Source organism: Scleropages formosus, unplaced genomic scaffold (genome assembly GCF_900964775.1).
Source record: "Scleropages formosus unplaced genomic scaffold, fSclFor1.1, whole genome shotgun sequence".
Classification (NCBI taxonomy): Eukaryota; Metazoa; Chordata; class Actinopteri; order Osteoglossiformes; family Osteoglossidae; genus Scleropages; species Scleropages formosus.
The window spans coordinates 37,365-52,087 of record NW_021641058.1 but is presented as its reverse complement, the minus strand read 5'-3'; the positions used below and the strand labels follow the sequence as shown (position 1 = coordinate 52,087).

At 43.7% G+C, this 14,723-nt stretch overlaps 2 protein-coding genes across 2 annotated transcripts in view; both read right to left on the bottom strand.

Moving 5' to 3' along the window:
• Positions 1 to 3,336: 3,336 nt before the first annotated feature.
• minar2 (membrane integral NOTCH2 associated receptor 2) lies at positions 3,337 to 7,841 on the bottom strand. Its single transcript, XM_018744711.2, has 3 exons — positions 7,683 to 7,841; positions 6,710 to 6,949; positions 3,337 to 3,528 (listed from the first exon to the last, which is right to left on the bottom strand). The coding sequence occupies exons 1-3, from the start codon at positions 7,839 to 7,841 to the stop codon at positions 3,337 to 3,339; spliced, it is 591 nt and encodes a 196-aa protein (XP_018600227.1).
• A 3,968-nt stretch (positions 7,842 to 11,809) lies between these two features.
• LOC114909828 (A disintegrin and metalloproteinase with thrombospondin motifs 19-like) overlaps positions 11,810 to 14,723 on the bottom strand; it is a 37,871-nt gene continuing 34,957 nt past the window's right edge. Inside the window, exon 15 of the mRNA XM_029249620.1 lies at positions 11,810 to 13,339. Within this exon, the coding sequence (XP_029105453.1) occupies positions 13,188 to 13,339 (152 nt within the window). The 3' untranslated portion in view covers positions 11,810 to 13,187. The remainder of the gene's footprint in view (positions 13,340 to 14,723) is intronic.

Genomic DNA, 14,723 nt, shown 5'->3' with positions numbered 1-14,723 from the left:
GGAGACACATACAGTGCATTATTAGAACTAGTCTGGTGGATTTGGAGGAGCTCCCACATGGTTTCAAGGATGGCTATAGCCAAGACATACAGATTCCACAGGTCTGGGATGTTTCAGGAGGTGATGGACATTGTATCATTAGGTCTAATGTGATGATCTCAGAGGAGATCTTGAGTGATTTTGGTAGATCTTCAGCTCTACGTGGTACACGCCACTGGCGAAGAGAAGCTGTCCAATGAAATGTGAAGCTTGGGCCGGGTAAATAAGTAACTATATTAACAAGATGAGTTTGACAATGAAAGTTCAAGCTCACATTTTCCACTTTTCACACACACACACACACACACACACACACACACACACACACACACACACACACACACACACACACACACATTTTCTGAACCGCTTGTCCCATACAGGATCACGGTGAACCGGAGCCTACCCGGCAACACAGGGCATGAGGGGGAGGGGACACACCCAGGACGGGGCGCCAGTCCGTCGCAAGGCACCCCAAGCGGGACTCGAACCCCAGACCTACTGGAGAGCAGGACCCGGTCCAACCCACTGCGTCACCGCATCCCCCTTGCACTTTTCACCTGTCATCAAATCATAGGCACAAGGTGGAAGACAGAGGGATGCGACCCCAAAGCCAATGTTCAAGGAAATGGTACTTCATCCTCTTCAGTATCTGAGTATAACTCCATAGAGCATAACTACTAATATTTCTTTGCACCCCAGTACCTCATTCAAGTACACATTTAAGGACAGATTACCAGTATTCATTAATGTCTTCATGGGTTCTGTCTTTGGAAGACTGGCTTAATCTGAACAACAACAACAACAACAACAACAATAATAATAATAATAATAATAATAACAATAATGCTAGTGATAATAAACTTTAACGTAATTTCTAAAATATGATACAGGTCAGGCAAGTGGATGAAAATCCCAAGCTAGGTGCTTGTGCCAAAGACTGGGAGACCACTGGTAACTGACGATGAAATGATTTTCAGCGCAAATACAATAATCAGAAACAAAAGAAATGAAACGCACTCACTTGACTTCATGTATACCGTTTTAATTTAGATGTGAACATTTTGCAGAGCAGTCTGAGGCTCCTGTCTCCCACAAATGATCCTTTTCCACGCATGTAAGAATGAGCTGACGTGGATTTGCGAACACACTGGGTTTTATCAAATATGTAGCACTTGCACTTTGATTTCCTTACTGTACGCATTAATTTTTAACATCACACCCACGAGGCGAAGTAAAGAACTCGAACAGGGAACTTTCCATGATTTTGCACAGCTGTAATCAGCCCACCAGCTGTCTCCATTAGCAAAGAAAACCCTGAGCTCTGGAGCTGCAAGGGCCAAACGGTGGGCCTGCTGTGCACAGTGCCACCCTGCCCTGCAATCTGCCCATTTCCAATAACCGCTTTCCCACCGCAGGGTCACAGCGGTTCAGAGTCTATTCCGGAAGCAAAGTGCATAGGACTGAGTACACCGTGGACAGGAGGCCACTCCATTACATGACAGTCGCACACATTGCAGGCAATTTAGAGCCACTTGAAACACGTCTCTTTGGACTGTGGGAGGAAACCAGAGGAATCCCACATGAACACAGGGAGAACATGCAAACTCTACACAGGCTGAGCCGCGTTCGAACCCAGAACCGAACCGACAGCCTAAACCGAGAGCCGTGAGGCACCAGCACCGCCCGCTGTGCCGCCGTTCCGATCACGTAAACGTCACAGAAGGACCCCCCATGTGCTCGAGCCGTATCTGACATCCAACAAACCCGTGTGCATCCCCACTTAAATACAGTTACCTGGGAACCTTACTTTGTTTGAGCAGCTATAGCAGGATTTACAAATTAAGCTCACAAATTCAGCAAATACACATGAGCTTACCAAAAAAAAAAGTTTCTAACTATTATTCAGTAAATATACGGCAGCATGGGATAAAAAAAAGTAACAAAGTGGGCCTGCAGAGCAGTAAAAGGCAGGCACTTCATCAGCATCAGTGAGCAGCTGGAATTGCCTAAGAATCATCGCGGTCTCCCCCAGATGAAATGAAAAATGGAAATTTGGCATAGGCTATTCTTCGGCATTCCAACAAACACTTTAGAATGTCTTGAAAAGGGCTGTGAAAGAGAACTGGGCAGGCATGGAGGGTGGACCATTGTGGAGCTAATCAAATTTCACCCTGTGCTACGCCGCCCCCTAGTGGTGGAGCTGCATAGTACCTCCACCGTGAACTCAATGTGCCACCCTAACACTGCTTTGGGTTATAGGCTGAAATCACTGCTGTATAAATAAACACATAATATAATATATATATACTTAAATAAGGGAATGGAGCCTATATGCATATAAGTTATAATATAAAATTGCCACATTCCTTCCTTCCATTTAAAACGCTTTGAAGCTGTTAGTTTGTAATGTTGTCAGTAGCAGCAGAGTTCTGTTATAAGTCCATCATAGGCCATAGAACATGAGACGCAGGTCCATGTGGAGGAGAGAGGGCCGGATGGCGTTGTGATTACTGAGCAGCTCTCGAGGTATTTTCAGTGTCCAGAGGTAATACGTCATGGCGGAACGCCGCTCTCTGCGCCGAGGAGCGGCTGTAGCCCGAGGAGGCCTTCGAGCACTCCGTTATAGACTTGCGGCTGAGGACGCCACTTCCATCGATGCTGCCCTACTTTGTGCTGAATCCATGTTCAACCACTGGCTTTAACTTTCAATTAGTCGTTCGTACCAACCCTTCTGGGATTCCAAGTCAGAAATACACTTAATTGTCCATATTCTTAAATGATACAGGAGGACCTGCTTATTTTAGCCCCTTGAAGATCAGACTCAAAACATCGTTGTTAAATCTGCAAAATTATGAACATGCAGCATCAGTATTTTAATTTGACTTTATCGTGCAATCCAGCGTTTTATGTGATCATGCATTATTTGAAGGGAAATTAAATTTTTTTAAAATTCACCCAAGGAACGCACAACATGAACACCGCGCTGATTTTACTTCCTATGTAGTATGAGCAAATACACATTTTCCTCGTAAAAGAATTGTTCCGACAAGCACAGTGCCGATCTGCACCAGGGAGGCTTCAGAATCAAGTTGTGTGAATCTGATTTTTTAAATTTGGAAGAATGCCAGCGTCATAACTTCTCAGCAGCAACAAAACAAATAGAACATCTGTAATTGCACACACTTCATCATAACAATCATTGTTATTTCAGAGCAATACGGAGCTATTTAAAGCTACAGAAAATGCAGAACAGTCCTGGTAAAAAAAATAAAACACTTCCTTCCTTTGTGGAAATCAGTTTTTATTGTTTGTAGCAACAATTGGCACAACAATGATGACAATAAGGGCAACAGTGAGCAGTATAACATAGGACACAATTTTACACAGCTTGTTTCTTCTCTGTTCAGCTTCTTTCTTCTTCAGCAGGGAGTCGAAGCCTGGGGTGTAGAGATCCTCCAGCCAGAAGTTCAGATCCCTGGGGTCCTCCTACGCAAGAACGAGATGCTGTGTTGTTGGGAAAATACCACACAAGATCTTCGTTGACTTTGCGTTGGGTCCTAAAGGACAGATCCATCGTCATCCTCCATCTCACACACACACACACACACGCAATGTCTACAACCGCTTGTCTCGAACGGGGTTGCAGCGAACCGGAGCCTAACCCGGCAACACAGGCCGTAAGGCTGGAGGGGGAGGGGAGACACCCAGGACGGGACGCCAGTCCATCGCAAGGCACCCCAAGCAGGACTCGAACCCCAGACCCACCACACAGTGAGCCCCGGCCAAACCCACTCCTCCTCCATCATCATCATCATCATCAGATCACAACAATTATTATCATCATAAACCTTTATTTAACCATCTCCTTTGTGCAGGATGACTTATGACATTAGATAATTAGCATCACAGCAATGCACCCATTTATACGGCAGGATACTGTTAGTGTATCAATTCACGCTGAGTGCTTTGATCAGCAGCACTATAGCAGCAGTGGGAGCTGAACCTGTGACCACCTGGTTGCAGTTTGCCAGGCCTAACAGGACATGACCTGCATGCACCATGTACTGAGCATTAGCAAGAGACAAGGTTTTCTTTGAGGTCCAGATTGGTCCTGTGACCTGAATATTTGTGAGAAACCATGGAGCCTTACTGTCCCCCTTTAAAGTGGACAGAATAAAACGAATCAATATAAGAACGCAGGACTGGAACGTCATCAGCGGCGCGTTCGGGTTTTGACGGTGTTTCCTCTCCGAAAGCATGTCACGTATCGTTTGTTTCAAATCAGCAATGAAGCGGTATCCTCAAACTGAACCCCGGCATTAAATATTGAAATCGCACGCCTTAATCTGTTTATAGGGCTTTTTCTCTGCTGTCGACCATCTGGTTCATGCGCTTGGACACGGATGTGATGTCATTACATCCTGCCTCTAAGTGGCCGGTTGTTTGCCGCTCTTTTCGTTGTGACTTCCTGCCTGATCTTTTCTTCAGCGCTGCTCTGCGGCGGTAAGGTGTTACATTACCGCGGTGAGAATCCAGAAATCTCCTTAATGGAGCGACACAGACGTCATTCTTTGGCTCGCTTTGGACCACGACCTTCTGCGTAACCCGGGGAGGGGGGGGGTTACTGCGACAAAGCACCGCCTACACGGGGACCCCATAGTTTCCATTACTATTTGACATATCACCAAACACAATTTATTATGTCAAAAGATGACTTTCGAACAATAAGACTGACATTTTGTGTTTGGAAGATAGAAGATCTAACTAGAAGGCAAAGTGCTTTCGGTCCTGCAGGACACCTCACCACCAGTTCCTTCGTACACTCTTAGTGTCCCATGCAAAATATGGTCCTGCAGAAAATTTGGTGTACTGGTAAATTAAAATAGGCTGCAGAAGTAAATATCATATATACATTCAAGATATACAGGACAAGGTGTTATACGTCATGCACGTAAATGTGCAGTTTTTACAGTTACATTGATGTGCTGGAGACATCAGTTGGCAGCTGTAGCCGATCTTACATTATAAACCAGACTTGGACGTCTATGTAAATTAGCTGTACTGTCAGAAATGCAAAAAAAATATCTACTGTGCAATACGCACACACTGACTGAAGCCAGGTGTCCCAAGCAGGCTTGCGGTGAACCGGAGCCTAAACTGGCAACGGATGGCTGGAGGGGGAGGGAACACACACAGGACGGGACGCCAGTCCATCACAAGGCACCCCAAGAGGGACTCGAACCCCAGACCCACCAGAGAGCAGGACCCAGCCAAGCCTGCTGCGCCACCACACCTACTGTGCAATAGTTGTTGGTATAAAGATGACAAAATATGGTAATTTTATTGCTTGACTTTTATTTTGGTGTTTTTGGAGCAGCTTTGCATTATTTTTCTCAAACGAAACGGCGATTTGACCCACGTATAACAGACTCCTGCTTAACAGGGTGATGAGCCTTTCAGAATGAGTGTGTGCGACTGCCTGCAATGGGCTGGTGCCCTGTCCATTGTATGCCCTGCCACACACCCTTTGCTCTGGGACAGACTCTGGGTCACTGCCACCCTCCACTGGACAAGTGACTAATGATAATAAATAGGTGAACAGGATAGATCTATTTAATTATTCTTCCCATATATACTTATATATACCCACTTTGGGGGTGCGGTGGCACAGTGGGTTGGACCAGGCCCTGCTCTCCAGTGGGTCTGGGGTTCAAGTCCTGCTTCGGGTGCCTTGCGATGGACTGGCATCCCGTCCTTGGTGTGTCCCCTCCCCCTCCAGCCTTACGCCCTGTGTTGCCAGGTAGGCTCCAGCTCCCCGTGACCCCTTATGGGACAAGCGGTTTGGACGATGTGTGATGATGCATATCCACTTCAAAGGCAGTAAGCCAGTAACACTCTGACTGACGTTCCATGTGCTTAATGTAGAATAACTGACTAATCAGTACGCTCAATGATGATGATCACAGAGGCCCAATGGGCTGCTGAGCTTCCAGAGTCATAAACGCTTAATCTATATCCCTTTCATCAGTTTGAGGCTCCTTTCAATGCAGCACAGATGTGTCCGCAGAGTGAAAATGGATCCCGGCAAAGATGTAAGTTTTTTCGTTGTCACTCAAGGATGCGATTGTCTGAAATATTCTCTGCGAATAAAATTGTTCTGGAAGAACCTGGACTGTTGCAGAACAACAGCAGCCACTGGCAGGAGAGTGAAAACTGAAGCAGGTATATATGGCCAGCGATGGTGATGGAAGTGCGATTGAGTCGAACCCGACCGATAGCGGCCGCTGACACGGTTTCCGCGACGAGGGAGGGGACAGAAGAGGTTTGCCAGTGCCTTCGTCCATGCCTGCTGACAGGGTACAAACATTGGGAGAACATACAGACTCCACACACCCCAAGCTGGGATTGAACCCCACACTCATCAATCAGCTAAGGAGCTGTGAAATACCAGCATTACCTGCCATGGCCAATACATGGCTAATGCAGGATGTAAATAATAATAATAATACTAATAATAATAATAATAATAATAATAATAATAATAATAATAATAAAGGATACTAAAAGCTGACCTGATGTTGAAAGACTTTGTCACCGGAAGGTTAACAGTTTAAGAAAGTGACCATCTCAACATATTCATTTCACAGACCATATGTGTTCACGTTACCTTCAAATAGTCTGCTAAACCGGAGCGCAACGAGTGTCTGTCGTACTCCTGGATGGTCCACGAGGGTTTCGACTTTTTGGTCTCCCAGCTGTGGGCGCTCTTCATGTCTGTGTAGAGCGGATTCGTCTTCACCGTGCCTTTCAGCGTGACCTGAGTTATGTGCTTCTCGAGGTCCCGGTCCACAAACACGGGGCTGTCCTCCGGAGATGGTCTGTGGCGGTTCACCCTCTTCTGCTCCCTCTGTTAGAGAAGCGGAGGGGGGTTCAGGCCTGTACGGTGTCCCTCAGGAGCTTATATCCCGCAGCGCAAAGGGCGAACACGTCAACAGGCTCTCATTGTACTGCACGCTCTCATCTATTGCCAAGGTTTATTCCAGCCTGGATGGATCATGTCCAAACACTCCTGCACGAAGCATCAAGTCACATTTGATTTGTGACCTTGGACAAATCAAAGTAAAACAAAGTCCACCCACTCATCTGGATATGTGCTGCAATGCCTTCGTACTTTTCCAGCAGGGCCGTGGTAATTTTATTCAGGAAGAGAGTGTCTGAACAACTCATTAATTTATACATGTCTTGCATAAAATGCTCTGTACTAACACACACACACATCATTTGAAACCGCTCGTCCCATAGGGGGTCGCGGGGAGCCGGGGCCCAAGCCAGCAACACAGGGCGAAAGGCTGGAGGGGGAGGGGACACACCCTGGACGGGACGCCAGTCCATTGCAAGGCACCCCAAGCGGGACTCAAACTCGAGACCCACTGGAAAGCAGGACTCGGTCCAACCCACTGCGCCTCTGCGCCACCATGCCCCCCTCTGTACTAACAGGAAAACAAAAAGTTTCGTGTATAAACGTGATGGGAAAGCAGCATGAGGTCATGGACACGAAACGTGTTGAGATGTCAGCCCTATCTCATGCATTTCTCCACGCAGGGAACAACTGCCTTTCCAGCTGCTCGGTGGTAATTTACCTGGTAGTAAACCCTGTTCTGCCACTGCTTCCCGCCGGACAGCGCCGCCCCCATCGCGGACCCCACCTCAAACATCCCATGGCTGGCGGGCAGCGAATTCACGTCCAGCTGGAGGAGCTTCTCCGGGCGGTTGTTGTTGGGAAGAGCCGACAGGTCCATGCCTCGACCCCGGGTCCCCGTCTCGGCTGCTGCGGGAGGCAAGACGAGGGCTGCAAGTAATCCGAGCTTCTAATTATTCATGATGCGCTGCCGTGTTCGGCAGGTGTGTGTAACCGTATCCGAGCCCACCTCACCTGTCACGCAGCCCCACGGCATGGAGGTGCGCATGCAAAGCTCTCTGGGACTTGCGCTGCGGTGTTTCAGTACAGCTGGATCACCAGTTTGACCGCTTACATTCACATTCCATCACGCGGCTCTTTACAACCTTACATTCATTTATTCTGGAGAGTTCGGCAAACGATGCCAGTTTAGACTACCTGCAAGGACACAGACTCGTAGGAGAATGCTGCTGAGGTGTTACGTTAAAGGCTATTTCAATTTTTAATCACTGTGTAACGGATCATTTTTACAGCACATTCTGAAAAGTAATTGGAATTAATGCCAAAATGTGTTTTGGACAATTAATTGATGTATTTGATATAGACATAGCTTTCTTGCATATACATCATCATCTGAAACCGCTCGTCCCATACGGGGTCGCAGGGAGCCAGAGCCTAACCCGGCAACACAGGGCAAAAGGCCGGAGGGGGAGGGGACACACCCAGGACGGGACACCAGTCCATTGCAAAGCACCCCAAGCGGGACTCGAACCCCAGACCCACCGGAGAGCAGGACCTGGTCCAACCCACTGCGCCCCCTATATTATATATATATACATATATAGATTATTTACATTTTTTTCAAACAATGTCAAAAAAAAAAAAAGAAAAATAATGTCAACCTATCCAAAGAATACCATGAAATACAAGAGTGGAACACACCTGGTTTGGATTATAATGTAATGATGTATAGTTTATTTGTATTTTTCATGAGAAGATGACAAGGAAGCAATTTCCGAAACCTGTAAAGCGTCCAGTGTGGATGCAACACAGAAGCAGCAGAAGCCAGCTGTTCAGATGCAACATTTTATTGCAGAAACACAGAAAATTGCTCACTGAATACTAGTCACACTCAGTCCTGAATGATTTTTCGCCGAAGGCCAGATGATTAAAACTGAGCCGTCTTGCTGAGCTGAAGACACTTAGAAACATGAACCAGTGCAACAGTAATTCAGTGTAAACATGTACAGTGTTTTATTTATTTCTTTTTTCAATTTCTACATATTTTTATTCAAGTAGAGTGTATGAAAAAATATTTACTACTGACAGGAATATTCTGAAGATATTATACAATATACAGCAGATAAAATGCCTCTTCTTTAATAAAGCATCATGTAGCTCTAACTGGGTAACTTTGAAGCACAAGGCTACAGAACGTTGGCTGTGATACATGGAAGACAGCATATGATAAACAAGATCATTAAATTAAACGGTGGCTGAACATGACTCCGACATCCCTTTAGGTTCACCCAGCTTTGCAGGTATTCGTTTTACACTTTTGGAGGGGGAGACGTGTCCCTTCATAACTGCTCAGAGGTATTGAAAGTCATCTCCGGTTCCATTTGCAGCGGGCCCATTATGACCTCTACCGTGTAGCATCAGATAAACGCTGTCAAACAAGGATGGATATTTCAAGCATCACTTCATATTGGCCTGACACAGAACTACTTTAAAAGCCCAAAAGGAAAGCTGCATCTGCATTTGTGCTTTGAATTATGACTCGACTCACAAATTACTTTAAGTAGTAAAGAACCGCTGTATTTACCATTTTCTGGCTGTTCCGTGCATTATATCCTCTTGAGACCCAGCATCAAAAAAAGTGTTTTGGATTTATTTCTAGGAAGTTCTCCCAGCCCCGTGCGGTATCATCTTAAAGTGCTTAAAAGTGCTCGCTGTGAGCTGTACGTTGCTTTTGAGAATTTTTGAGAAGTGTCTGTGAAATGAATAGATGTACATGTAAAAGAAAGCCCTCAATGAAATGCATTAGCATTGCGGCACGTACCGTTTGGGAGATGCACTTAAAAATATATGTCCTCTAGAGAGGACAAAAATGGGTCTGGGTCCCAGGAGGATATAAATGAACTAATAAAACACATCAGCATGTTAACAGTGCCATCTGCTTCCTTTATCTTTTATTTATTCCTCTGCTGATTTTTAAATTCATTTCCTGGATATTATGTACATGCTTATTCGGAATGGATTTCAGCTAAAAGGAAGTAATTACTGTTTACTCTCGCCATGAACATCAAAGCATGGATTTAATGCACCTACGTAGGACAAATAAAGGTTTAAATCACTTTGAATTTAGACGTTTGAGCTGGAAACGGACACGAGTGAGACGAGCTTTAACTTTACTTAATACAGTTCTGTCTATTCAAAGGATGAACTCAAACCAAATCGTTTTAACTATGAAGCACTATGATATGGGAGTTTGTGGTTCCTCTTTCGCTACGACACTGCTTGAAATATCCCTTTGTTGTATACTGGATATACACGATAACTTCAACGAATTCATTGATCGAAAAACAGAAGGAAGCTTTCATGGGTCAGTAGAAATTACCGTTGCGATAATACTTCTGTATGAGTATCGCCATTCTGAAAAACTGTATTTTTCTCCGAGACGTACGTCGCTTTGGAGAAAAGCTTCTGCTAAATGAATAAATGTAAATGTAAATGTAGTGACAGCGATAGCAAAATTCCTGTCAAAGACCACTGATTGTTACAAGACCTGTAACAGATTTTACGGAGGTGAACCAGACCTTATTGCACTGTGAAAAATTCAGTGTCCAAACCCTTTTCCACGGTTAATGCAAGGCTCTAAGCTCTAAATGGCCTTTACAACTAACCGCTGTCTCTTTGAGCAGTAATGAGCCACATTCATAAAGTGGATCTTAAGGCTGTTCATCTGTCATCCTAATTGTGGATCTGTGTCACTGCGCTCCTCTGGTTTCATTACCGAAAAATGAGGTCACTAGTGCTAAACAGGAAGGACCTGGTGGAAGCCCAAAAACTGCGGCAAAATGGATTTTGCCCAGAAACAGAGGTTTATTTCACCAGCTGATTTGCTGGGGAAATGACCAATAGGGGCCCAGCATATGATTTTGGCTCCATAACCTGATGCAAAACACTTGATTTCTATTAAACATACATACAACTCAACAGGAAATGTCAATGTGCTTCAGTTGCCAGCATCTGCTCACAAGAAACTCAATACAATGAAGCTTCTGGTAACCATTTTCTCCGAGAGATGCAAACGTATTAAAAGCACAGAACTATGTACTATCCAAAAAGCAAGACCTTAAAGTAAAAAGAGCAAACGAGTTGTCTGTTTCCACTTATAGCGTAGAAACTATATACGCATAGTGTGTAAGTAATCGGAAAAAAGTTTACAGCTTTTTTTGGACAGAAAATGTCGTAGTTTTTCACTGTAGAATGAACAATGCATTGGCTGGAAAGGAGGCACAGTGCAAAACAATAAAATATCTGGTATATTTTGTGTGCTCGATCCACATCTTTGATACTGCTTATTCCCTTTTATTCCCACTTTTGGAGTCAATAAGGTAAGAAGTGGTTAAAGGAAAGGAAGTCCCATATGACACCAAATTTAATGTTGCAAAGATACGTTTGCTTTATTCTAGTGAGAGTTCTGGTTTGAAAATGCTGACCCGATCAATATCTGATACCAAAGGGGATTCTAAAGTGCTTTGAACAAAAATTATAGGGATTTCATGCGTCTGAAATCTTCTCAGGTTTGTATTATGACATGCACATTAATACTGAAACTTTTTCAGTTTTTAATTGCTTTCTGGCTGGGCGTACAGCACTGCTATATGCTGAGCCTCAAAGGTGAGGTACAGTACCAGGGCAGATACAGCAGCACACTGGAGGGCGTAGAACACATACAGAGCTCAAACTCTTATCGTCTCAGGGCAAACTTTAACTAATGGGCAGTGTGCACCTGGAATTAATTCCCATGGCAACGATCAAAGTATGGTATTTTAATCTAGGACATTTTACTTGTAGGTGACCCAGTCAGATGCTGGACCCCAGAAGGCACTTTTTTCAGCCCCTCCAGTCCGAAATATCGTACATTTGCACTGTTAAGCGGTCATATTTTTGACACATTCTGATAGAATTTGATGGAATTTATTATTAGAATAATGATAATAGAGTTATTATTGTTGTTGCACTGATGAATTCAGAGCAGGGATGTGACCTGGTCGGCTCTGTGTGATTTACTCATTTATTGAAATACACTGACTCCTCAACTTACCACCACAATTGGAGCCAGAAGTCTCTTTCTAATTTAAAATTGTTCACCAGCTCAGCCACTTTCACCACCACCACCACACTGAATAAAAGACAAGTAATAAAAATGTCATTAAAAACCATGGGGGCAGCTGGTAGTGTAGTGATTTGAGCTGCTGCCTTTGGCCCTCCAGGTAGGAGGTTGAAATCCTACCAAGTATTGTATTTTTAATACCCCGAATTTCTTCGGGGGAAAAAATTGTCTAGCCATATGAAAGGGTAAACAATTGTGAATAGCTCAGTAATATAAATCACTTTAGAGAAAAGCATCAGGTAAATGTGAAAATTAAGAAATAAAAGAACATTTTATCTTAAAAAAATCAGCAACACACCGTGCAGCTAACAGTCACTCACTGCCTATAAACCCTTGTCCAATTCAGCGTTGCAGTATGAGGAACCAGTGTACTGTAAATTGTTATACCAATTACTTTTTAAATACCACTGTTTCACTGACTTTACTGTCATTTTAGACACAAAGGATGGAGCAGTTAAAAAGGCACAGATATTATCCAGTAGGGGATGACTCTACATTTAATTAAACCCTTATCCATCTGCCCTAAAACTGCAGACAGCACAACTAGCCTTTTATGTAATACTTAAACTAAAAGTTACAAAGAATATTGGAATTTTACAGTGAAAATAAAACCGGTGTGATGTAGCGTCTACTGTTGTCATGCAAAGGTGCTGTAAGACCAGCAGACAGAACAAAAGAAAGAGGAAGCAGTCAAGGCCCTACAAATACCAGATCTTTTAGGCAGAAGGTATTGGGTTCTTACACCCTGATGAATGAGCAAGTTGAGCGATTCCAACCCAGAATCCCATTGCAATGTAAACTGCTGCTTATAGCTGCATTTACTGCATGTAAGGTACAGCACCTGTTCTCCTTGAGGAGGTATGCCAGAAACAAAACTATTAGAGAGTCTTCATCAGAAAGCGTTCATTACTAATAGGCACAATCAGCAGAATACCAAAAAAATAAATTACAACGATTAAATAAGTTGGAAACAGATGAGTTTGCTTGACATATGTACTTTTTTTTTTTTTTTTTTAATAAGTGCACTTGGTATAAATAAAGTGAAACCGTCCTTCTCTGGTGGTGTCAACTTCTCAGCTGCATCTTCTGAGCGTAAAAGTCCCTGCAGGTCTCGCAGCAGCGCTGGTACCATCGCATGTCCTGGCACAGGTTCTTCTCCCGGACCACCTTGCAGTACACCGGCCACTGGTCCCCAAGGCACTTGAATGTCAAGGCGGCTGAGGGACACACACACACACACTTGTTGAGCCTGGAATACCCAAGCTTGCGAGACACTGATAAACATGTCACCCTCATCAGGTCATGAGTGAGTGTTAGAGGACACCGGGGGTGTTTTCAGCTGAGAGATGAGGCTGGAGTTGGAGCCACACTGGACATGTGCGCACAGTGGGATAACACACACAGAATAATACCGACACATATACAATAATAAAAGTGAGGAAGAGTGTTTGGCCACGGGGCTTTAGCAAAAAGAGTCACAAAAATAACTCTGATGCGTATTCTTGTTTCCTCAAACCAGTCATGGGTTGTATCTCGATTCACATTTTTATGAAGTATTCACAGACTGATAACCTGTAGGTATCTATTTATCCATGAGGGGAATCTGTCAAACTCCTAGCTATGTACAGTGCTGCTTGAAAGCATGGAACCCTGTAAGGATGCTCATTATTCCTGTATAAAATACTTAAATTAAAATAAACTTAAACATTAATATAAAATATAAATCTTAAACTTATAAAATGAATAGGTGACCGAGTTACACACCTGATTCTACTTGCCTACTTGGTTGAACACAATCCAACTTGGTTCCCCATTTCCACCTGCACTACCGTTTTCGCGCTACACACGATTTCTTCTAAACCAACATATGGAATTGGTTATTACACACCTGTTATGTCAGATGAGAAAGACTGCTTAAATGAAACAGATGTGCAAGTGACATAACATTATCTGTTAAGGGTAATTGTCTTGTGTTTTCTGAACCAGAGATGGTCAGCAATTTCCACCTTGACAGATGACAGTGAAGATGTTTTCACTCTGTGAAGAAGCAGCTCTCCGGCCAAAGCGAGCGACATCTGGCATCGCAGGCAGCGCCGAAGCTCACAAATTACAGACAACTGTAATAATGCTTCCACATCTATTTCTACACCCCAAAAACCAGCAGGAACGCTTTCAGCGCTAATGCACAATTGAGAAGCACACAACACAAGAAAAGGCCTCAGTCGTAACCCATGGGTACCTGTTATTCTGACACAGGTGTGAGTGCTGAGCTACACTCTGGAACTCAAGACCTGAAAAATACTTTATATATGCTATAAATGCACCACTTTTTTAATTATCTTTGATTATGTTCATATTTCCGTTACATTTTGTTGAACTACAGCCTTGACAACCACCTATGCATAGATAATCAGTTAACTGTATTCTGAACTTGACTTTATTGCATATTATTATATATATACATTATACTATTAAAATTATTTCATTGGCAGCATAGCTTTCTGCTAATAGCCATAAATAAGGTTTTGACCGGTAATATAAAACAATAAGCAATCGATTGCCCAGTAATCTACATTTATATTACCTTTATATGTATTCGTT

Excerpts from the sequence above, each read along its gene's own strand:
- minar2 (XM_018744711.2), bottom strand. The coding sequence starts at position 7,841 with ATGGACCTGTCGGCTCTTCCCAACAACAACCGCCCGGAGAAGCTCCTC. Across the intron at positions 6,950-7,682 it reads AGAACAGGGTTTACTACCAG|AGGGAGCAGAAGAGGGTGAA; the intron begins GTAAATTACCAC and ends CTTCTCTAACAG. Across the intron at positions 3,529-6,709 it reads GTTTAGCAGACTATTTGAAG|GAGGACCCCAGGGATCTGAA; the intron begins GTAACGTGAACA and ends GTTCTTGCGTAG.